Consider the following 23,773-nt stretch of genomic DNA (forward strand, 5'->3'; position numbering starts at 1 on the left):
CCCCCGCCCAGAACTGGCATCGACACCCCTCGACCGCCGCCAAACACGCCTCGAAACACATTCCTGTGCATAAAGAAAACCTCCAGTCTACCTTGTCGTCGTTCCCGCCGCCGCCTCCGCCGCCAACACCAACACCAACACCAACACCAACACCAACACCAACACCACCGCCACCACCACCAGCATCGTCGCCCTATTCGTCGTTTCTACCCCCGTGTGACCGTCACTACATGGAGTTGGCGCCTGCTCCTTCCTTCTGAACCGGCACTCGACGCCCACGAGACACAGCGTGCTAGAAAGTACCCGAGCTTGCTTGGGCATCTGGGTAGGTCAGTCTGCTGTCCCCTGAGTCCCCATGGACAACGAAATCATTGCACATGCAACATATAGCCAGGGTACGTCGCTAATGCAGTCTGCGCGAACAACAGACTCTCCATCTTGCAGCCCTTTCGCCAATCGCCGGCATTGACCTGACCAGCCATCCTCCTGGCAGACACCTGCCAGACACCTGCCAGACGGCACACTAGTGAGCGTGCGACCATACAACACTGCGCATAGTCGCACCCTTTCGTAAGGCACCCTTCCTGTTGTCGTGGATCGCTCAAGCGTTCGTGGAAGCAGGTTCAGCTCTACAAGCTGCCGCCTCCTGTTTGTACTGGACACGGCTGACATTCCTCAGACAACACGGGCCACCATGATGGGATTCCTGAGCAGGAAGAAGGACAAGGCTCCTGGAGACGATGCCTCTGTCACGAAAAAGACAAAGAAGGCAAAGAAAGGCCAGCAGGAGGAAGACGTCACCCCAGACTTTGACTTGGGGTCAGCGCTACCCAAGGCCGACGATTTTCGCACAAGCTTGATCTTGCCTGGCCTGTCCACGCGCTTCAGCATGCTCAGAGAGCAGGACGATCCACTTTCCAAGATTGGCAAAGCAAGTGACGACAGCGTACTTGCACCAAAACGGCAATCTCGACTCCACGAATTTGGCTTCGCCCCAGGTGGGCTTTCTGACATCGCCGAGGTGTCGTCGCTTAGCGGTTCCCTTCGACCACCCTTTGCCGCTGAGCGGACGACTTCTTTCGACAGCGACAGGACGGGGGATGACGCAGGCAACATGATGAGCCGGGCTAGGCCTGGTGAGGGCAATGTGTTGTTTGGTGGCCGTCAGAAAATCTACATGATCTCCAACAACAGCAGCTCCAAGGGTCCGGGCCGAACACTGTATGACGATGATGTGAACATGTCTGCCTACCAGCGTTTACGTGCCGAGGAGAAGGAGAGGCTGAGACAAGACGCCGAATCGCTCAATGACGAACACTCGGAACCGTCGAGTCCAACAGCACGCAGTCAGAAAAGGGAAACCTCGTCTTCCACCAACTCGGGTCCGGAGAACACCCGCACTTCAACCGCCGCTACGTCGATAGCATCCCAAGGCGCCAACGACGTTCCTGTAACCTCGCCAGTCCTCCCGCCGTCCGCAGGTCCCTTCCCAGCAGCTGACTTGAACCGTTCAACGACCAAGGCCCGGAGGCTCTACGATCAAGGACTCGATCAGCACATTCAGGATCAACAGTCTTCAGCCATGAACCGACTCAACTCTCTACAGCGAGCACGAGCGCCCACGGGACGGTCAACCCCGCCGATTCCACTCGCTCAGACACGGTCTGCAACCAGTCTGAATGACCGATTCTACCGCGGTCCCATGTTCCGTTCCGACAGTCCGAACCCACTGGGCCATCCTAGTGTCATGCGCAACAACTCTCAGTTGTCCAGCGGCGGCTCTAGTCCCGTCGTACCTCACTCACAATCGCCTCCGCCAACGAGCCCAGTGATCAGCGATCACGAGGAGAACCCGGCCCTCACGGCTGCTCTCCAGCAGGCTGACCGTGGTAAAGCGACTGCAATGGGTGCATTCAACAAGCCCAAAGAGGCTTTCAGCGAGCAACAGTATGCCGAGCGTCTACGTCGCATGCAGATGGAGCGAGAGCTACCACGAGAAGTGCCTGGTTTCCCAGCACCTGTCCTGGAGCCTGTGTCCAAGGTGGAGAAGTCGCCACCCCGGAAACCAACTCTCAGAGAGCGTGCAGAGCAGGAGAGACGAAAGCGAGCTGAAAGCACAGGACGACAGAGGTCAGAGTCGTCTGCTGCATCTTCCACCGAGCCGGGTCAGGCCACAGCAGGTATCTCTGTCTTTCAGGCGGCCGCGAACCGAATGAAGGCGGCCGCTAATGCTGCACATGTCCAGTCATCCACTGAGCCTGAACAGCTTGGTCAACAGCAGAAGTCGCCTAGCGAGCAAACGGGTGCTACCTTCTTCACTGCGCAGGATTCCAGTGATGACGAGGAGCCAGCTCTGACAAGGCCCACTACTGCTCGTGCTGTGGAACCCGCTCGTCGTTTCGAGAACCTGCCAATAGCCACTGGCCCAGCCCCCTCGATCTTTGAGCATCCTGCTATGCGATCTCGGAACGTGTCAGAAGAACGTGTTCTCAAAGCCTCCTCTCTCTCCCACAGTCCCATGCAGCCTCAGGACCTTTCTCCCAGACCTGATCAGGTGGCAGACAGAGAGGTGGATTCTCCCACACTGGGACCCAACAACGGCGGGCTTAGTGGTCTGATCCGTCAACATCTGCGCAGTGAAAGTAATGTGTCTTCCAACTATGGTGAGACTGACCAACACAGGGCAGTACCCGCAGCACATGCACCAGTCGGTCTTGCCATCCAAACTCACGACATTGGTCTACAGCCTCGACAGCCTGGTTCTGATTCGACTACACCGGCTCCCTCCAATTATAGTCATTCTAACCCCTGGGATCTGGACGATCTCGATAACCCTTACCGTAACGAGCGTGGCAGCTTCAGCTCAGGCAGTCCCGTCGACGGACAGAGAGTGCAACCTAATCACGATGCAAGTCTCGGTCAGCAGTGGGATTCCAGGCGAAACCATGAGCGCATTGCTAGTAACGAGACGGAAGCGGAGCATGAAGCATTCCAGCGTGATCTCGCACAGCGCCAGCGCCTCATCCAAGAGAACCTCCGCGCTCGGGCCGAAGGCCGTTCCACAAGTCCAGCACCCGGATCGTCTGGGGGCCTGAAGAACGCTCTGAACATGCTCCGCGCCAAGTCGAGTCGTGAATCGTTTGCTGTTGTTGAGAGAGATATGCCTCATAAGGGATTGAAGAAGATGACCCTAGGAAACGGGTCGGCCAACATGTCCACCACTTCGCTGGTCGGTTCCTACATTGGCGAGCACTGGAAGCCTGAGATGCCATCGCTGAAGACAAAGTCCTCCCGCTTGGGACAGCAGAGCGAACAAGACTCGCAGCGCGATGTGGAGAGCCGGCAACGCTCTGGCACTGAGAACAGCCGCACGGGACGATCGTTGGGACGATCGCCTTCTATGACAAGCAGAAGTTCCACCCGAGAGCGTTCTGGTTCTGGTACCTCCTCTGGCCGCTCACGGAGCCGTGCTGGTCAACATCGCGACGACTTTGACAACGCTTATCCTTTGCCTACTGACAGGCCCTCCGTCGACAGCCAAGGACGCACACGATCACGGAGCAACAGTTACTTCGAGTCGAAGCACTTGCATCCGATCCAGACAAACACCCCGCACCCGCCGCTCCCTGTTCCGTCTGGCATCCCTCAGCCAAAACACGCACCCGGCATACCTATCTCACCAAGACCTTCGCCTGGTGGCTACAACAGCCCAAGCACGACAGCTTACCAACCTCAAGCTTCACAGGTACCTCCTTTCTCTGCCGACCACACTCCTCCTGCCTCGAACCCTACGACACCGAATTCAGCTGCTTTCAACGCCAGTGCTGTTCACCCGCTCATCAGACAGGGAATGTTACGCAAGAAGTCAATTGCTAAGTCTGAGATCTCAGAGCCCGTTTTCCTGTCGACCACATCTGTAATTGACACGGTCAACCTTCCGGCTGGAGCGTCGTTGAAGAACGGTTCCGAGCCCTTTATGCCACCGCCTGTCCCACCCATCAACCCGATGAGGCGTCGTTTTGGATTCGGTCGCTCTGACAGCGAGACATCCTCTGATGGACCAACGAATCACCCAGACATGGAGACTCCACGAGCGCCTTACGCCGAGTCAGTGCGAACAAACCCATCTGACGTATCAAGCCAGATTCCACAAGCTAGGAATCGACTCAGGAAGCGTTCGAGCGAAAGCAGGAGCCTTCACGGTGTGGCTCAAGGTCAGACTGGGGCTGTTCCGGCCATGCCTCCCACAAGCTTCCTAGGACGCAACAATTCCGCCCCTCGACCCATCAACGAACAGCCTATCGCTCAGCAGAACATGAACGGTGCTATGTTTTAGTCTTTGTCTTGTATGGTCAAACCGCTTCTGCCTACAATCACTACGTGTGATCTAAAAACAGCGCTTCGTCTTGAGTGCTATTCGGATTCCTTTATTCTTCACATTTCTGTGTTTTGTTTAACTTTTATTGGTCGTTTACAAAGATGGCCTGGCTCCTGGTTCTCTTCTTTCACATTGCAATATACCTCATGGTCTGTTCTGTTTAGTTGTTTTTCTCTGGATATTTTTACTCGTCAAAGAAGGGATCATTCGGAATAGTACGGAGTCTCTACGCATGCTAGAATGAAACCTGACACCGGGCTGGACACGGTGTTGACGGTAAACACTGGCATACATTATTTCTCATCATACACTTGGGGGTTCCGACTGCTGTACCACTAGTTGAACACTTCTTGTAGCTGCTATGCCACACATCACAGAAAGGCATATCGCGCCACAGCCTATCAAAAATCAACGGCTCATTGCGCTGCATACCTCTCCCTTTATTAACGGACATGCTTTCGCCTCACACAAGTTGCAGTCACACGAATTTACCCGTCGCCACAGGCTTACTCGTGCTCTTATGCATAAATACAGAAAGCCCCTAGACCCTGTGCGCTCCACCTGTTTGCTGTCCAGCCTTCGTCACGATGGTGCGGGAGCACACCGAAAGCGTATATCGCAAGCGTGGAGTTACTTCAGACGTAAGGCGAGGCGCTACGGAGCCAGGCCCGTACGTGCACGCAAAACCGCTTTCACAGTCTGGCTCGGTAAGAGTAAACTGCAGCGATGAGCGCTGTGCGAGCGACAACCAAGCAAACCATGGATGTTTGCGAAGGCAATGCCGTGGCGAACAGGTGCCTGGCAACGTGGTTAAAATTCTGGCTGTAGACCCCGAATTGCCGTCTCCTGCATGACGGGCGGGTCGTTGTGCAGGGCAATAGACAGCAAAAGCAAACAAGTGTTGCACTGTCAAGCCGTACCGGTAGACCTGCAGCATGCAGCCGCAGGGGTGACATCACGATAACGGTAGATGAAATCAAGCCCCTGATCTGCAGATTGGCGCATGGATGGTACGTTTCAGAACCCGTGACTCGGGCGGTATGTGGGGCTGTCCACACAACTGTGAACACGAATGTAAGTCGAGACGCTGACACGAAGAATGGCAGAACAGCTTGCGAGTGAAGGCCCATCGGTATGATTTGCCCACAGAAATGCACATCCTTGGGCCAGCGGCTTTGACTGGGTCCAATGCATGTACCATACTGCACCAGAGGGACACGTACTTGTATTGTCCCAGGTTCGAGGCTGATGCAACGCAGCGACCGACTTCGCAGAGCTTTCGAGCCTTTCAGCAACATCGTAACTAACTGTCCAGTACGATGTAACCCTTCACCATGTGACGTCGAATTATCAGTTACCATGATCGCCTAGCAAACTCGGATCGATGCGGTCGATGAAAGCACCAAAGCCTTGAGCATTAGGGCCGAGGTACCACTCATCCCAAATCATCACAACACAGCTTCACGACGGATGACTTTGCCCTGAAATTTGTTTACAATCTGCAGAGTGCCATTTGAGGCGCAAAGTTTGCGCACGAATCAGGTAGCGCCTGTCAAGTTACACAGTTCTCCACACTGCCCAAACCTCATATCATGTACATCCTAAAAGAGGCTCACCAACATTTCTAGGGTCCCTCGCCCAGATCACATGAACAAAGAAGTGCAGTGATCTGGCCGCCATCTAGAGCTCCCTCAGACCTAACAGTTGGGCGCTCTCCAGGATCGCAGCCTCGGTTTCCCCAGAGTCTCGCAGCCTTCCCCGCATTCTGCACACGCTACACTGCGGCCAGACATCAGATGTGCCACTCAGCAACGCCACTAGTGAACACGCCGTCAAAACCTTAGGTGGGTGTATGATAGCGGTCACCCACCGGCGGCCGCTGACCACCGTTCCGTGAAACGCAATTCGATAAGCGCACAGTCCTGCAATGCCTCATTCGATAGTCGAGGCTTCCCAGACCGTGGGACCGCGTCTGGACGAGGCGCTGCGGTGCAACCAAGCTTGTGTCTAGTGGGTAGTTTGCCTCGGCGGAAAAGCAGGTACAAAACGTGCTGCGTGCCCGCGCTGTGGATGGACTGTGTGCTGAACTCTTTTCGATCTCTTGCATCTCTATTGTACTCGTCAAAACTATACCCTCGTTTCACACGAACCCATATCCATCTTAATCCATCAAAATGCGTTTCTCCACCTTTGCTGCGTTCGCGACTTCGCTTGCCATCGTCTCTGCTCAGACTCCTGACCTGTCGTCTGTCCCTGACTGCGCTGTAAGTCTCTACCTAGACTGCAACCAGCGCACATACTAACACATCCAAGGTTGCCTGTCTCATCGCTGCCATCCCAGGATCTGGCTGCGGTGTTTCCGACGTAACATGCCAGTGCACCACTGGTCAAGCCTCCATCACCAGCTCGCTTGGGTCCTGCATCCCCAGCCGCTGCTCGGTTGACGACAGTGCCAGTACGTTACTCAACATTGTCCGCTCTGAACGTCATATTAATCGTTTCCGCAGAGGTCGCACCCGCTCTTGCTGGCGTCTGCAGTGCTGCTGGGATCTCCGTATCAGTTCCCGCTTCCGCCACAGCTAGCTCTGCCGCAGCCTCCGTTGCTAGCTCTGCTTCCGCCGCTATCAGCTCTGCTGCGTCTGCCGTCAGCTCTGCCCTCTCCTCTGCTGCCTCTGCTGCCAGCTCTCGCGTCGCGTCCGCGTCCACGACCGGCTCTGCTTCCCACAGCGGCTCGGCTTCTGCTACCAAATCTGGCCCTGCCCAGAGCACTGGTGGCGCCGTTGCCAACGTTGCCGGCCTTGGTGCCGTTATGCTCGGTGTCTTCGTTGCTGCTTTGTAAGCGGTGATGATCGTGGTTGGGAATGGAAGGAGCGCGCACAGCACCGAGGAATGCCATGGCTATATACCTGGCCCGTGCTCGTGTTGGAGTATTGTATATATACACATACTGGACAGGACAAATATACCACTACAATGCCTACCTTCACATGACGAAATCTTGTTCTTGTTATGAGGTGATTGGGGTTTCGTTTTTTTCTTGGATCGATCAAACTGCATCCAATGCTTCGATCCACTTTGCTGACCATGCTGTGAACTCATCATCTGCGCCTGTCCAGCTCTTCTCAACCAAGTTCACTGCGCTCTTAGCCTCGTCACAGAGTTTCTTCAGTTCGGTCTCTGCCTCTTCCTGGTCTAGCTCGTAGAAAGTGGACGCAAGATCATCGACCGTGTCCGGAATGCTTTTCAGGATCTGCATAAGCTGATCCAGCTTTTGCGCGGGCGTCTCGTTCGCAGCATCCACGGTCTTGATTTCTGCTGTTGTTGCTGGGTTCACTCCGGGAGCCGTGGCAGGGAAAGACTTCAACCTCCTCTTTCCCAGCGCCTGATACATGATGCCCACCATCTTGAGCTTCTTCACGCTTCGCTCCAGTAGCACTTTGAGCTCCTTGTCATCCTTGCCCAGCTTGTTCTTTGCCGCAAAGAAATCATCCTCGTCGCCAAACTCATCCTCTTCGTCGCCACTACCTTCTGCTTTATCGTCTTCGTCGTCAGACGATGCGACATCTTCACCCCATTCTTTTAGCTCCTCAACAGCATCGAGAAGCACAGCACGCAGCTGCTGGGCCTTCTTAAGCACCAGTTCCATGACGCCGCCATTACACAACTTGAGCAGCTCGTCGCAAACCTCCCACACGACGCCTGTCGAGCTGAGCACAGCCTGCTTCTCTTGCTCCGAGGGCCCCTTGTCTTTTCCACTCAAGTTCTTGCGCTTCTCCGCCATGGCGAGCACCAGAGACAGCACATCGCCCCACGCGCTGACTAGCCGCTTGACTTGCACTCTCAGTTCCGCTCTCATGATGTTCCCTAGATCGTCGCGTGCACCGGCGGGAGGTGTGTAGGACGTGGCGGCCACCAAACCCGACAGCGCGCCAGACGATACATCGCCGATCTTTGCGATCAGGGCGCTGGGCGTAAGGGGCGGCGTCAGAAGCAGCAGTGACAGAGTGGTCGTGTGCGATTTCAAGAGGGTAGTGGCGGCATGGATGGCGGTGAGTGGCCCGTTCGGTAGATCTGGCGCATCGGTGCCTGTTGACGATGTAGGGGTGGCATTCGAAGGGGCAAGGGAGTTTTGAAAATGCGTGAGCAGGGGTTGGGTGGTTTGGGTGAGGGAAATCAGTTTTTGGACGTCCTTTGGTGGCGGCATCGTTGGAAGTGGGTATTGTGATCTGCCAGATCGAAGGTTCTAAATGCGAATGAAAGTGTGTAGAATGCAATGCGCACAAACGATGCACGAATGTGAAAGTGTTTTGCGCCCAAAAAGTGTCGACGACTTTGGCGGGGTTGATGGGTTCAGATAAAAAGCTTATCGATTACTGACTCGAACTTCAAATTTCCCCTTATTGAGTTTCGACCACATCCGTCATGTCATACGTGTCACAGCTACATCATGATAGCTTATGTACTATCTTAGGAAAAGCTCGAGACCGTAAAAAATAGTAGATATTCTCAGTCATACAATTAGTTGTGGGTGGTAACATTCAAAAGTAGCGCGTAACGCAAAACGAATTAGAAGCAGTCCCTGGTATGCCATACTATCATTACCATTCTCCTGCTCACGGGTAGTCATATTCATGTAGTGGTGATGGAATCGGACCTGCAAGTCGGTCAAGGTACTGCGCAGGTGGTTCTGGAAGACGCAATGGTCTGAGGGAATGATAAGGACGAGATGGCTGTACCAGAGGCTCATACGGATCCGCATACGTGGCAGGGAGAGAGTCCCAACGTTGAGGAGGCATCGATTGAGGAGCGCTGCATTCCTGCAGAGGAATAACATAGGGATTTGGTGGCGGTGCGCTGAATGGCTGATCATATTGGCCATTGTGCATTTTGGCTGGCTTCCAAAGCTTCCACGTTCGCCTTTACTTTGGCTCTGAGGAGGCGCCATAGGGCTGTGGTGGTGGCAAGGGTGGCTGCGTTACACGCGGCAGCGACAGCGATGGCAATGTCAGAAGTGAATCGATAGTCGTTGTTGGCATTTTGTGTCGGAACAGCCCATCTTTGAAGCCCTCAAAGAAAGATACAATTTCGTTTTTTCTGACAGCCAGTAGTAACGGCGAGGCAGGAGCTACACTAAGAATATCGACCTAAGCAAGATTGCCAGTGCGCTCACAACAAAGATCCAAACCGGCGTGGGTCCGCTGTCAAGCTCTTTGACATTCATACTAAAGAAAGAAGAGGTGAGGCTGAGTGGCACGAATACAAAGGCCAGGTACGAAATACGTTTCAGATCCCGAGCTTCCTGCATTTATATTCTTGCGTCTTGTAGAGCAAGCTTGCTCACTTGTTGTTCTAGAAACTGGTTGCAGAGTAGCTTCATTACGCCGAGATCCCGCGCGAAGTGGTCGAAGTCTTGTGTAAGAGACCCTAGCATTGTGCTGTGATCTGCAGGGCTGATAGTGTACATCAAGAACCGGTTAAGACTGTCAAGGATATGATTGATGTAGCGCAGATGCGTTGCATATCTCCTTGCCAGTTGTCGCACGGCGTCACGATGACAAGCGTATCCGTATACGACAGAAGTATTTGCGTAAGGTTCGTATGTTTGGTTCCAATGGCGCTGATACAGTTCGATGTGAGAACAGAAGGCCGCAACTATTGCTCTGCTATACACCGAGACCAATGCCAAAGGGCTTTGTGTAACGATACGGCGTTGTTCAGAAGTAGTAGCTAGCTTGTGCAGTGCTTCCAGGAAAGTCTCGCTTGGTGTTTTGGCTGAAGCGAGCATAGGCTGTAGATAAGTTGAGGAATTCTCGTTCATATCGAGGCTAAGGCAGTTGTCCTCAGCAGCCAAAATGATCCCTGTCGGTAGTCAGTATGGCAGTGTACTGGACCGGGGGGTAACGTACTCGTCCATGGTGACTCTGGTGTTTCCTGATCAAACGCTACAGTGACATGGTTTTTCTGATCGAAGGAAATCTGCAGATCCTACCAGTGTTGTAAAGAGGTTGGAAAACCGCCCAGGTTCAAGCCCTGCTCCGTATAGCTCTGGTCACTCAAGTGCTTGTTCTGGTCTAGAAACCGCAATAGAAGTTTAGGTTCTATCCATGTATGGTTGGCGACGCACCCAGGCACGTCAGGGTTCGTAAGCCTTGATACATGGCCTTTGATAGGGTGGGTACCTGCTTGACCTGACTTTCGTGGACAAGTCAAGACAATTGGAACAGCAGCACTGCCATCCAATGTGGTATCGTCGAAGCGAGCATAAACGGCGTCTTTATCTACCCCACTCAGGCTGCTGACCATGATCAGGCGGCCATGCACATGGGCAGGCTTGATGAAAATCCAACTAGAGAGCTCTGGTATGCTCGTGGGTGCCTCGTTGAGCTGCAGGGAAAGAGTGCCATCCTTTGAGAAGTCCGCGACAACGACACGTGTAGATTGTTCTGCGAGCTAGTGCTACCAAGCTGGACAGGGTGTATGTGCTCTTCGAGGAAGGCTGGTTCAGATGTCAGAAACCGCAGAAGCCAGGAAAATCGCTGATTATCCTGATCTAGTCGGCCGACGTAATCGAGGTACGACTGTGTCTGAGCATTGTATGGACTATAAGCCATCGAGGCGGCCGAGTGGTTCCAGTTTTGTCAAGACCAAAGAAGGCGGGGAGTGAAGGATTTATCTGCTCCTCAGCACTCAGCTGAAAAGACACGGCTTGCTTGCAAAACTCAGCCTTATAATAGCTGCAGCCCTAGACCATGCACAAAGCCACTCGATTTAGAGCTGCGAATCAAGACTAGGTCTCGACAAGGCTCCATGCATGCCTCGATAGATGCGCGAATCTCATTTTCATGGGGGTGTGTCATGAGCCTTCGTCGCCGGCCAGGCTTTCAATACTGCCAATAACATGATGGCGCTCCGCGACGACCGAACGCACAACGATTTGGAGCGGTGGTCGAGGTCGGCGTGGTGTTTGGTAGTATCAACTGCAAGCGTGGTGGTGTAGGATGAGCGAGGTGGCGCATGCGAAGGAATGTCGTTTTCCCACGCGCAAACGGAACGGAACCGCCTGCTTTCCGAGGTGAATTCGGCCCTCATGACGCTGACGCACACGCACACGCTCCCATCTCCCGTCGCTGCCGCTCCGCCTCCAGTCTTCTCTCTCCACACCGACGACATCACTCAGGCCCACAACAGGGCTTTCCAGTAATAACGCAAAGGGTGCAGCAAACACGCTCACACGCCTCATCAACAGCAGGACCCCCTTGTCCCGCTGCGACAGCGTCCACCCCGCATCAGCTGCCAAGCCAACGGGGGCAATTGAAGAACAGCGTGTGAAAGGCTGCAAACCCACAAACACGCCTGGAAAGAGCTTGGAATGGATCACCTCTGCACCAGAGTCATGGCTTTTTCGTGGTACTCCAATCTCCCTAAGACTGAGAAGTTTGGCCATATCATTCTTGTCAGCGGTCGCCACGGAGTTTGAACGCGCTGTGTAGACACGACTTATTTCTACACAATTGGCCGCCACAGCAGCACGCAAGCGCACTGTGAGAATCTGATTCGGACACGTCGAGACTATTCCCACGACACAGTCTGCCTTTGGCACACCTCCACAGCCACAACAACAAAGCGAGTGCTTTCATTTCACGAATAAGCACACGTAAAAAACGCGAAATCCGTACTCTGGTGAAGGCCAGGCCCTTGCAAAGCGCATTCAACGACTTTCGACTCTTGACTTTCGACTGGACGACTTGACGCTTCAAAGACGCGTTGAAGTTCCGATCGTCAAGCTTAGTCTGGCCTCAAGCGTTCCGGACCACGATTTCAAACCGTCTTCGCAGCAATATGTCTTCGGCTGCCTCACGCGTCCGGAACGACGTTTCGGCGAATGCGATATTCACGCCACGTGAGATGAAGCAATATAGACGATGGCAAAATCTGCACACAACGTTGAAGCCGAGCGAACAAGGTTTCATTCCAACGGCAGACGAATATGAGGATTTTCAACAATGGCTTAGAAAACAGGATTCCGGCTACTTCTCCGATGTTTTCGAAGACGTGGCTGAACACGTCAAGCCCCTTACCGCAGATAAGCCACCCACTGCTATATTGTGTCGACATGCCATGCACCCTATCACAGCCGGCCAGCTGAGGAAGCGATGTCCTTTGTGTACGGTCGACATGTACATTAGCTATACGCGAGCGTTGGAGAAAGCGCTCAGGGATGCTGGGGGTCGTGCACCGTCCTGTTGCATGACCGCATCACCTCACCAGGAGAGCTTGTACGATATCTTTGTCGCAGGTAAGCTTCAGGCTTTGCGCTACTTAGGAGAGCTCGAGCAGCTGGCCGAAGAAGAAGCCAAATGGTTCGCGCAGCATCCCGAATGGAAGAATGAGGACATTCGCACAGCAAGCCGGGCGCTTGATTTGTACTGGTCTGAAGCCGGCGCCTTTACAGAACCGCGACTGCAACAGCGCAAGAAAGCAAAGACTGTCAATTTCGCGCCAGATACCGATTTTGAGTTATGTCGGCCACTAGACTATTACCGACGAAGATCTCCTCGTTACGAACCTGGCAAGTACGCCTTGCTGGAGCAAGACGAAGAGGACGACGCCATTTCAGAGGATTCAGAGGACTACTCGCGTGCACCTGTCTTGCTCGGGGAAGGAACGAGCGAGTCGGACGCTAATGTGGTAAACTTCTATGATTTCACACAAACGTGCGGGATATTGACCGACGTCATTCGAAGCGCCGAAGCTGTGGTTCGCAAAACAGAGAACGCGATGGCCGAGTCGGAGGGATTGCTCGAGCTTCCAAGGTTAGACGACGAGGATGACGAGGAGGAGGACGAGGAGGAGGACGAGGAGGGCGATGATGACGATAGCGATTGGGAGTTGGACGACGAAACTGACGGAAGCGACTACATCTACTACGAAGTCGAAGAGGACTGTAGTTTTGTGGTGTTTGGAGAAGACTGAAGATGCTCGAAAAGCCGTGGAGATGACACGCATACCACGAAAATAACGACGCTTTTCAAACACGTCGGCCATGTAGTACGTTGTGTTGACGAAGAGGATTGAAGGCAGCTAAGAGCAGTCGAAGAAGAAAAGACACCCGGCACGCCCAGTCGTGCGATGGGATGGTAATCTGGAGAAGAACAAGATGAGTCTGGGGTAGAACAGGACGTGTTGGTAGTGTTAGCTTAATACACAACAACTAGTGGAATTCTATGCCTGCGATGAGCAACTTAGTTCTGTGTGCGGGTTCAGCTTCGTTCAGCACGCCAGCGGCGCGAATGGTCTTGAGCACCGAGACATCGATAGGTTCATTCAAAAGGGTATGTTCATTGCACTAGTCAAACTACAAGCCCAACGCCATGCCAGCCTCCCTTCTTCCGAGGTGCTGCCAACGTGGTGTCTACATGACGAGACAGCAAGAATTCTGCTTCTTCGCCTGGGTATAGAACATCTTGCTCTGCGCACTCAGGCCGTCACTCTTGGCGACCAGATTGTCAATCTTCTCGCCGCGCTCTAGCACGCTCTCGATGGTCTTGTGCAGGACAATCTTGGTCTCGTCGAGCTCCTTTTGGATCTTGACGATGCTGTCTGCCTGGGCCGGGTCCTGGTACTGCGTGATGTACTGCTTGAGCTCGGGGAAGCTGAGCTGGGGTGAGCCTTTGGCGAAGTTTGCGTAGGCGGTTCGGGGGTACTTTGTGACAAACTCGTCGACAATCTTGGAGAGGACGCGGTGGGCGACAATGGTGGGGTACTCGTCGTCGGTGATTACGATGCCGCAAATTCCTTCTGTGCGGCCGTAGGCGTGGAATGTGTACTCTGTGAGGCGTGTCAGTCGCAAACGCAAACGCAAACACAGACGCTGTTGGGGTGCAAGCGACGGCGCTTCTTACCCTTCTCCTCGACGTCCTGCCTCTGGCCTGGCCTTGTTCGCTGGGCGACTTCACCGGCGAAGAAGGTCAACTAGGTCTTGTTAGTTCTCACGGGCTGCTGCTCACAGCGCAAGCATCCACTGTGTAGCATGGCCTGCCAAGGATTGCAGGCTGGACTGGGACGGCGTACGAATTCGGAGATGCTGCCTCTTGTGAAGCGGCCGTAGGACGAGAGTTCGCGTTCGCATGTCAGCTCGACGGCAGGCTTGGCCTCGTTGTTGAAGATCTGGAGGCGCTGGTCAGATGCTCGAGTCGCAAGCGGCGGTGAGGGGGGCGCCTACACCAATGTACACGACCTTCATGGTGGCGGCGGGGAAGGGCAGGTTCGTGGAAGGGGCGTAGAGTTTGGAGCGACAAGGCCAAGGGTGCAGTTGTTCGTAAGTGCGGGAAGGGCGTGTTTCAAGACCAAGCTGCCTGGACGTGACCGTGTGTGTATGTTCGTGTTCGTGTTCGTGCTCGTGCTCGTGCTCCCCACACGCAGCGCAGCGCCTCCGCGGCATCTGCTTATGTCAACCAGCGCTACGCGGGGGTGGGGCAGTTGGACGCGACCAGGCAGTCCCCGTCACACCGTCATCGATGGGAAACTCTGAGAGGGTTCCGCCTGCAGAAACAGCTGCTGGTGAAGAACCAACCCACTGCTCAACCCTCTGCCTCACTTCCTCCCTGTCAGACTCCATCCTCTCCAGCACAATCGCCTGGCCGCAATGGCGTCTTCCGCAATGGACGCAGCGCAGGCGCAATGGCTGGAGCAGCTCGCCACCATGCGCAAAGCTATCGCAGAACTGAACCTGCCCACAGAGGCTGAGAAAGTGCCAGCCTATGGTGATGATCTGGAATTCGACGACGACGACTTCTCAGGCACTGCAAGCGGGGAAGACATCTGGGACATCATCAGCGACGAATACGAAGACGAGTACAGCAGCGACCACCTCGAGCAGTTCCAAGATGCATCAAGTGGAAGCAGCGCCTACGACCAGCGATGGCTGTCCACCAAATGCGAGGGCGTCGCCCAACGAAGCTCTGGCCTGGATGCCGGAGCCCTCAAAGATCAGATCCTGGCAATCCTCAGCAGCGACAGCAACAACGAGGAGCTGCAGATGATGCTAGCAGAGATTGTCGGCTATGGAGAGCTGGACCTGGTGGCCGATCTCATCGCACATCGCAAGGACATTACTCGCTCGTTGCTCGAGCCAACTCCTGGCGAACACAACGGCGTCTCTGGCCGTCTTCTGACCCGAGCCGAGCGCGAAGAAGCGTTGCGCAGGCAAGACTGGGAGCACAAAAACACCACTCTGTCAGCTGCAGTTGACCGCACAGGACCACAGTACCCACATGTCTACCAGACCTACTCAGCTGGCAATAAGCTCTCTGCTTACGGCAAGAAATATGCGCTTCCCACCAACCACAAGCACCACGACGACAATCTCTACGAAGAATACGAGATTCCTGCGATGCCAGTAGGGACTATTGGAGCCGGTCGGAGGCTCGTCGAAATCAGCGAACTGGACGGTCTCTGCCAGCGCACATTCAAAGGTTACAAAGCTCTCAACCGCATGCAGAGCCTGGTTTTCCCTGTGGCGTACAAGACGAGCGAGAACATGCTCATCTGCGCGCCTACTGGTGCCGGTAAGACTGACGCAGCGATGCTGACCATCCTCAACACCATCGGCAAGAACATCTTGCCCAACCCAATCGAGGAGCCTGAGGCCACCGATTTCACAGTCAGCATGGAGGATTTCAAGATCATCTATGTAGCACCCATGAAAGCGCTTGCTGCTGAAGTCACAGAGAAGCTCGGAAAGCGCCTGGCTTGGCTAGGCATCAAGGCGCGTGAGTTGACTGGAGACATGCATCTCACCAAAGCCGAGATCCTGGACACTCAGATCATTGTCACAACACCAGAGAAATGGGACGTTGTAACGAGAAAGAGCACGGGAGACACTGAGCTTGTGCAGAAGGTGCGTCTGTTGATCATCGACGAGGTTCATATGTTGCACGATGAACGCGGTGCTGTATTGGAGAGCTTGGTGGCCAGAACCCAAAGACAGGTCGAGAGCACACAGTCTCTCATCCGCATCGTTGGTCTTTCCGCTACACTGCCCAACTACGTTGATGTTGCAGACTTCCTCCGCGTGAACAAGATGGCCGGGCTGTTCTATTTCGACGCTTCGTTTCGTCCTGTGCCTCTGGAGCAGCATTTCATCGGTGCCAAGGGCAAGCCTGGCACCATGAAATCCCGCGAGAACCTAGAACAGGTCGCTTTCAACAAGGTCAAGCAGATGCTCGAGCGAGGACATCAGATCATGGTCTTTGTACATTCCAGAAAGGATACCGTGAAGACCGCACGTCGACTTTTCGACCAGGCCGTGGACGATCAGTGCAGTGACCTTTTCGATCCGACAGAACATCCCAAGTACGATGCTGCTGTGCGCGACATGAAGCAATCAAAGGGACGTGAGCTTCGAGAGCTGCTTGGTAAAGGTATGGGCACTCATCACGCTGGTATGCCTCGCTCAGACCGCAACCTTGTCGAGCGTCTCTTTGCCGAGGGTATTATCAAAATCCTTTGCTGTACAGCAACCCTAGCCTGGGGTGTCAACCTGCCAGCCGCTGCAGTTCTTATCAAAGGCACTCAGGTGTACAACGCCCAAGAAGGCAAGTTTACAGATCTCGGTATTCTGGATGTCCTGCAGATCTTTGGTCGTGCCGGTCGTCCTCAATTCCAAGACACTGGTATCGGTTTTATCTGCACGACCCATGACCGCCTTGACCATTACATGCGTGCAATTACAGAACAGCAGCCTATCGAGTCAAGGTTCTCTTCCAAGCTTGTTGACAACCTCAATGCCGAGATCTCGCTTGGTACAGTCACCACAGTCTCAGAGGCAGTGCAATGGCTGGGTTATTCCTACTTATTCGTCAGAATGCAAAAGAGCCCCTTGCTCTATGGCATCGAATGGGCCGAGATTAGAGACGATCCGCAACTTGTCGGAAGGAGGCGTAAGCTTATCATCGATGCTGCACGCGTCCTGCAGAAGAGTCAGATGATCATCTTCAACGAGACCACAGAGGATCTCCGCTCCAAGGATGTCGGGCGTATTGCAAGCCAGTTCTATGTTCAGCAATCGAGTATCGAGATCTTTAACACTATGATGCGCCCTCGAAGCACAGACGCTGATGCTCTGGCCATGGTCAGTATGAGCGGCGAGTTCGACCAAGTTCAGTCTCGTGAGACCGAGGAAAAAGAATTATCGGCACTCAAGGAAGAGGGCTATGTCATTACTGAAGTCAAAGGTGGTTACGCTACAGCTCACGGCAAGACGAACTACCTTCTACAGGCCCATATCTCCAGAGCACGACTAGAGGACTTCACGCTCGTCTCGGACACTAACTACATTAAGCAGAACGCTTCGCGTATCGCCAGGGCATTGTTTATGATAGCGCTTAATAGGCGCTGGGGGTACCAATGTTTGGTCCTGCTGAGCCTTTGCCAGTCTATTGAACACCAAGTGTGGTCTATAGAGCATCCCCTACATCAGTTCGATCTCCCCCAGCCAGTGTTGCGAGCGCTTGATCAGAGATATACGTCAATCGAGGCACTGCGCGATATGGAATCACGAGAGATCGGTGACCTAGTGCACAACACGAAGATGGGCGGAGTTATCTCAAAGCTCTTGGACAACTTCCCGACACTTGGTATTGAATCTGAGATTGCGCCTCTCAACCGCGACGTTCTCCGCATTCGCTTGTGGCTCACGCCCGAGTTCAGGTGGAACGACCGCCATCACGGCACATCAGAATCGTTCTGGATCTGGGTAGAGAACTCGGAAACCTCAGAGATCTACCACTATGAGTTCTTCATCTTGTCTCGTAAGAAGCTTTACGATGATCACGAACTGAACTTCACAATCCCGCTCACAGATCCGTTACCGACACAAATTTATGTGCGCGCTGTTTCTGATCGGTGGCTGGGTGCGGAGACAGTGCATCCGATCTCTTTCCAGCATCTTATTCGGCCAGATACGGAGAGCGTTTACACCGATCTGCTTGACCTGCAGCCGTTACCGATCGCAGCTCTGAAAAACCCACTTCTAGAGGAGCTGTACGCCCAGCGCTTCCAGTACTTCAATCCCATGCAAACACAGATCTTCCACTGTTTATACCATACCCCGGCGAACGTGCTTCTTGGTTCGCCCACAGGTAGTGGTAAGACAGTCGCAGCTGAGCTTGCCATGTGGTGGGCTTTCAGAGAGAAGCCAGGCTCAAAGGTTGTTTATATTGCACCTATGAAGGCGCTCGTTCGAGAGCGAGTGCAGGACTGGGGCAAGCGCCTTGCTGGACCAATGGGGCTCAAGCTTGTTGAATTGACTGGTGATAACACGCCAGATACCCGCACAATACGCGACGCAGACATAATCATTACCACGCCTGAGAAATGGGATGGTATCAGTCGTAGCTGGCAGACTCGTGGCTATGTTCGTCAGGTCAGTTTGGTCATCATCGACGAGATCCACTTGCTCGGCGGTGACCGTGGTCCCATTCTCGAGATCATTGTGTCCCGTATGAACTACATTGCTTCGCAGAAAGAAGGTGGATCTATCCGTCTGCTCGGAATGTCGACCGCTTGCGCGAATGCTTCAGACCTCGGCAACTGGCTCGGTGTGAAAGAGGGGCTCTTCAACTTCCGTCACTCTGTCCGCCCTGTGCCGCTGGAGATATTTATTGATGGCTTTCCCGAGCAGCGAGGATTCTGTGCGCTTATGCAGTCGATGAACCGGCCCACGTTCCTCGCTATCAAGCAACATTCGCCAGAGAAGCCAGTCATCGTATTCGTAGCGTCGCGTCGTCAGACGCGCCTAACTGCTCGCGACCTGATCAACTTCTGCGGCATGGAGGACAATCCCAGGCGTTTTCTCCGCATGTCGGAAGATGACTTAGCTCTGAATCTTGAGCGGGTCAAAGATGACGCCCTGCGAGAGGCTCTGAGCTTCGGCATCGGTCTCCATCACGCGGGTCTGGTCGAAAGCGATCGTTCCCTGTCTGAGGAGCTCTTCGCCAACAACAAGATCCAGATCCTTGTCGCTACTAGCACTTTGGCTTGGGGAGTCAACTTGCCAGCTCATCTAGTGGTCGTCAAGGGCACACAGTTTTTTGATGCCAAGTCTGAAGGATACAAGGATATGGACCTGACAGATGTGCTTCAGATGCTAGGTCGTGCCGGACGTCCGCAGTTTGATTCTTCAGGCATCGCGCGTATCTTCACGCAGGACGCGAAGAAGGAGTTCTACAAGCACTTCCTGCACACTGGTTTCCCTGTTGAGTCTTCGCTGCACAACGTTTTGGACAACCATTTGGGCGCCGAGATCTCAGCCGGCACCATTGGCACAAAGCAAGACGCTCTGGACTACCTAACCTGGACCTTCTTCTTCCGCCGATTGCACAAGAACCCATCTTTCTATGGTCTCGAAATCTCTGCGGAAGAACACAACACCATCGCTGCTCAATCCATGGCAAATGACTACATGATCAATCTTGTGGAGACCTCACTGAAAGAACTCCACGACTCATCCTGTGCGGCTGTCGAACCCACAGGTGAAGTCGACTCCACCCCGCTCGGCAAGATCATGTCCTACTACTACCTGTCACACAAGACAATCCGTTACCTTGTCGCGCACGCGAAGAGAAATGCAACCTTCCTTGATGCATTGACATGGATATCACACGCGACTGAATACGACGAGCTTCCTGTACGACACAACGAAGATCTCATCAATGCCGAGCTCTCCAAAGCTCTGCCGCTGAGTGCAGACCACTTCGGTCTGCCGATGTGGGATCCACACGTCAAATCCTTTTTGCTGCTACAGGCACACTTTTCGCGCATCGACCTGCCTATCAGCGATTACGTGGGTGACTTGAACTCGGTCCTTGACCAGTCGATCCGTATCGTGCAAGCTAGTATCGATGTCTTGACTGAGTTGGGCTACGTAAGTTCTTGTACACAGATGATTGCCTTGCTGCAGTGTATTAAGAGCGCACGCTGGCCTGACGACGGTCCGCTCTCGCTCTTACCCAATGTTGAGCCCACAGAGGAGAGGAAGCGTATCGAGCATCCACGCGCCTCACCAAAGACACTGCAGGAGGCGTCCGCCTCCTCTTCCGCAAACCTCGAGAAAGCGCTGCGCTTTGCCGGGGTGACGGCGCCAATGCTGAAGCGCAACATGGAGCCCATCGCTCGCCTCCCGATTCTGCACCTTTCCTTGGGCACGTACAACGCCGTATCTTTCTCGTTGAACATGACGCGTCAAAACCCAGCGCGCATTCAGAATGGCGGTGTGCGTATTTACGCGCCACGGTACCCAAAGCCGCAGACGGAAGGGTTCTTCTTCGTGTTGAGCTACAGCAGCACAGATGAGATCATTGCATTAAAGAGGGTGAACTGGGTGGATCCGACTCGGTCGGGACCTGGAGGTCGTGGCCGCGGCCACGGCGGACGTGGTGGACAGAAGCAGCTGACAGCTTCAGAAGCGGGGGCTGGACGAGGAAGCGGAGCCGTCAGTAGAGGTCGTGGAAGTCGTGGAAGTCGTGGAGGTCGCGGGGCGGACAAGCAAATCGCCGCAACTGGCAACGGAAGCACAGGTGCGGTTGTAGATGCAAGTAGAGAGGGTGGCCATGGTGGAGCTGGAGCTGGAGCTGGAGCTGGAGGAGCAAAATTGCACGCTTTCGCCAAGGTATCTCTACCGCCTGAGGCACAAGGCAAGAAGGTGGACGTGAGCGTGTACAGCGATTCGTACATTGGGATGAGGTGGCGTATCGACGGTGTAGAGATACCGATGGCGCCGGTCGTGGAGGACGGAGGGAAGAAGAAGGAGGGAGGCGCGGGTGTGTGGGATAACGATAACTTGTAGTTGCACTGTGGTTTCATCTACGAATTCACTTGCGCACTCCATTGAAGTGTGTTTTCATGCCATTCATGTTCAACCGATCCCAGGTTCCTGTCCACTGTTGCCCTACCCAGCTTATCGTCATCCAACCCATCAGCAGAAAATGAGGAATGGATCACATGAACCAATCTGTGACTCCGTCCCATACCTTGCCACCCCACTCATCATCATAGGTTCGGCCCGCTTCCTTCCTTTTCGGCTTGATTATCATAGCTTCCTGCAACGTTGGCCATTGAACAGCGCCTGTAGGTACAATCTCAGGCCCCAAGTTCACGTCGTATCTCTTGTCTTGCGAGAAGGGCCCCGGAGACTCCATCGAATAACGAGACGCTCCCTAGTCCATCTTGCTCTCGATATCGGACACCCTAGCTTGGTAGGCCGACATCAGCGGGGTTTGCGGAAGCGAAGGGAGGAGATTGACGGGCGAAGTAGGATTCGTAACATGATCTGGTGTCAAAACCTGGGTATCTGAGGCTGAGGGCGAGGACAAAGAGCTTGATCTTCGTCCTTGCCCGTGACTAGATACTGCAACCCATCCATCATCGTCAAATGCGATGGGTTGCGAGCCTTGATTCAACGTCATCAGATCTTCGAATACAGACCAGGAACTCTCAGATGAAGGCGTTAAAAGCACAGCATCGCTATCAGAAGAGCTACTCTCGATGTCGTCTTGGAGATCTGGTAGGTTGTGGGACAGTTGAGAATCACCCACTACTACATCAGCGGTTGATGTGCGCCAAGCAGATGTAGGCTCTTCTACGACTAGCGATGGAAAAAGACAAGGTTCACTGATGGTAGTACTGGCCATGACTGGATAAGCAGTACATTGTGTGTGGCTGGAGCTTAAGCACCAACAGTCGTTGGCGTGACCCATATCCAGGAAGTGTTCTAGCTCCTTCTGTATCACAGAAGGAGGGCTGGATGCAAGCCTCCCCAGCACACTTGGCGCTGCGGCTGTGTCTTTGAGAAGATATCTACACACAGTCATTGATGCCCATGGCCGTGGTGGGTAAACAAACAGGTAAGGGAAGGCGGCGGGTGCAGTAATCAGGACCGGCGGCGGCGAATGGAAGACGGTGATACCTTCCGACATTTCCTGCCAACTCAAAGGCGAAATAGACGGATGCGGTGGATGAATTGTCGGAGATTGCTGTATCGTTGAAGCTGGAGGTGGAGCGATTGATTTGGCAAACGGTCTGGAGATAATTGGCGATATGATCGATGTAATCGTTGTTTCCACTAGCGAAGATGGTAGAGGGGGGTAGGCTGGCATCGTGGAGATCGTCGGCGCTTGCGGCAGAGTAAGAGTGGGCGGTATTGTTGAGGCTGACGCTGGACACAGATTGAGAGAAGAAAGATCAGATGCAGGGAAGCGTTTATGGGTAGGTATCTTGTCGGCAGACGATGACGGAGTTGTTGAACCTGCGAGGTGCATCCTAACTGTGTGGCTGAAGGGGGGTGTAGTAGTCCTACTCAGTACAGGAGCGCGACATGCTGCTGTTGCTGGTTGAGTCAAGGTCGCAGTTGTTACAATAGTAGGCGTATTGCACGCTTTGGATATCCGAAGAGGAAATGTTGGTTCAGGCGAGGAATTTCTCGGTGGCCAGTCGCCTACGCAGTCGTTCAAGGAAACAAGGTCTTTTAGAAAGGCTGACGGGGAGAATCGAGTGTGTATCTTTCGGTTGCTTGGCAAAATGTCAATTGAGGGATCCTTGACCAATGTCGAGGGCGATTGAGAGTACTGTGATTTTTGCTGGAGGGTCTCTGGTTGCTTGTTGGGGTTCGATGTTGGTAGCGAGTTCGGACGAAACTGCGGAGCCCAGTGATGCCTGACCGCATTTACAGAAGATGTAAAGCCTTCACTCATCTTGTAGTTTGGCTCTTGCGATGCTACGGCAGGCTCGCTGTCGTCCGGATGCAGTGCAACCAACTCATCGCAAATCGCGTCCAGACCATCTGGCTTGAGATCTTTGCGCGTCTTCTCCAGAGTGTGCCTGTGTCTCTGTTGCTTACTGCCTCGCTTGCCACGGCGTTTCCTTACGGATGTCGAAGTTGGTACAAAATCGAAAGCCCACTTGGTCTCTGGGGAGGTGTCGAGCTCAGCTAGGATGCTGAAGCGGTTCGCTGCGAGTGTTCAGCATGATTCTATGAGAGCAGTGTAGACTCAGCCGCTAGCTTACGTGTGGGTGCAAATTCATCGTGGTGCAGATGGCGTGTGTGGTGGATGCCTGGCGGAGTAGCTACCTGGCACTCAAAGCAGCGAATGTCTTTCAAGGTCCGCGTCGGGGAAGGTCGTCGATTGGGCAGTCGATTGTTGAATGAGGCCCGTGGTTGTGTCCAGACCATGATGAGGTGTTGCAGGGGTAGGGAATGTGAATGAAGGACGCTAGGGAAGAGAGAGATGTCGCTGTAGCTCTAGGATGATGGTGGAAGTAAGTTTCGGAGGGAGATGTAGTAGACATGGTGTGAGGAAGCAAACATGGTGCTGTCTTGGCCACGTGCTGATGTCTTGC

General features: G+C 53.9%; 7 protein-coding genes across 7 annotated transcripts, besides 5 other annotated features; 4 read left to right on the forward strand and 3 right to left on the reverse strand.

The window, feature by feature from the left end:
* The first annotated feature begins 104 nt into the window (after positions 1 to 104).
* Positions 105 to 122: a tandem repeat.
* Positions 123 to 167: a tandem repeat.
* Positions 168 to 181: a tandem repeat.
* A 513-nt stretch (positions 182 to 694) lies between these two features.
* Positions 695 to 4,336, forward strand: EKO05_0004757 (uncharacterized protein; the record flags this gene model as incomplete). Its single annotated transcript, XM_038945652.1, has 1 exon — positions 695 to 4,336. One exon carries the CDS (start codon positions 695 to 697, stop codon positions 4,334 to 4,336), a length of 3,642 nt encoding a protein of 1,213 aa, XP_038799306.1.
* A 2,216-nt stretch (positions 4,337 to 6,552) lies between these two features.
* EKO05_0004758 (uncharacterized protein) lies at positions 6,553 to 7,217 on the forward strand (the record flags this gene model as incomplete). The annotated part of the gene is made up of 3 exons (XM_038939525.1): positions 6,553 to 6,642; positions 6,692 to 6,833; positions 6,886 to 7,217. The coding sequence occupies 3 exons, from the start codon at positions 6,553 to 6,555 to the stop codon at positions 7,215 to 7,217; spliced, it is 564 nt and encodes a 187-aa protein (XP_038799307.1).
* A 207-nt stretch (positions 7,218 to 7,424) lies between these two features.
* On the reverse strand, positions 7,425 to 8,582 carry EKO05_0004759 (uncharacterized protein; the record flags this gene model as incomplete). The annotated part of the gene is made up of 1 exon (XM_038945653.1): positions 7,425 to 8,582. The coding sequence occupies one exon, from the start codon at positions 8,580 to 8,582 to the stop codon at positions 7,425 to 7,427; it is 1,158 nt and encodes a 385-aa protein (XP_038799308.1).
* Positions 8,583 to 12,217: 3,635 nt separating this feature from the next.
* EKO05_0004760 (uncharacterized protein) lies at positions 12,218 to 13,351 on the forward strand (the record flags this gene model as incomplete). The annotated part of the gene is made up of 1 exon (XM_038945654.1): positions 12,218 to 13,351. One exon carries the CDS (start codon positions 12,218 to 12,220, stop codon positions 13,349 to 13,351), a length of 1,134 nt encoding a protein of 377 aa, XP_038799309.1.
* Positions 13,352 to 13,790: 439 nt separating this feature from the next.
* On the reverse strand, positions 13,791 to 14,819 carry EKO05_0004761 (palmitoyltransferase; the record flags this gene model as incomplete). The annotated part of the gene is made up of 4 exons (XM_038939316.2): positions 13,791 to 14,206; positions 14,281 to 14,350; positions 14,450 to 14,545; positions 14,601 to 14,819. 4 exons carry the CDS (start codon positions 14,817 to 14,819, stop codon positions 13,791 to 13,793), a joined length of 801 nt encoding a protein of 266 aa, XP_038799310.2.
* Positions 14,755 to 14,789: a tandem repeat.
* Positions 14,820 to 15,038: 219 nt separating the features above from the next.
* On the forward strand, positions 15,039 to 21,224 carry EKO05_0004762 (RNA helicase; the record flags this gene model as incomplete). The annotated part of the gene is made up of 1 exon (XM_038945655.2): positions 15,039 to 21,224. The coding sequence occupies one exon, from the start codon at positions 15,039 to 15,041 to the stop codon at positions 21,222 to 21,224; it is 6,186 nt and encodes a 2,061-aa protein (XP_038799311.2).
* Positions 20,993 to 21,021: a tandem repeat.
* A 370-nt stretch (positions 21,225 to 21,594) lies between the features above and the next one.
* Positions 21,595 to 23,606, reverse strand: EKO05_0004763 (uncharacterized protein; the record flags this gene model as incomplete). The annotated part of the gene is made up of 2 exons (XM_038939345.1): positions 21,595 to 23,384; positions 23,441 to 23,606. The coding sequence occupies 2 exons, from the start codon at positions 23,604 to 23,606 to the stop codon at positions 21,595 to 21,597; spliced, it is 1,956 nt and encodes a 651-aa protein (XP_038799312.1).
* Positions 23,607 to 23,773: the final 167 nt, after the last annotated feature.

This window comes from Ascochyta rabiei, chromosome 7 (genome assembly GCF_004011695.2).
Source record: "Ascochyta rabiei chromosome 7, complete sequence".
NCBI lineage: Eukaryota > Fungi > Ascomycota > Dothideomycetes > Pleosporales > Didymellaceae > Ascochyta > Ascochyta rabiei.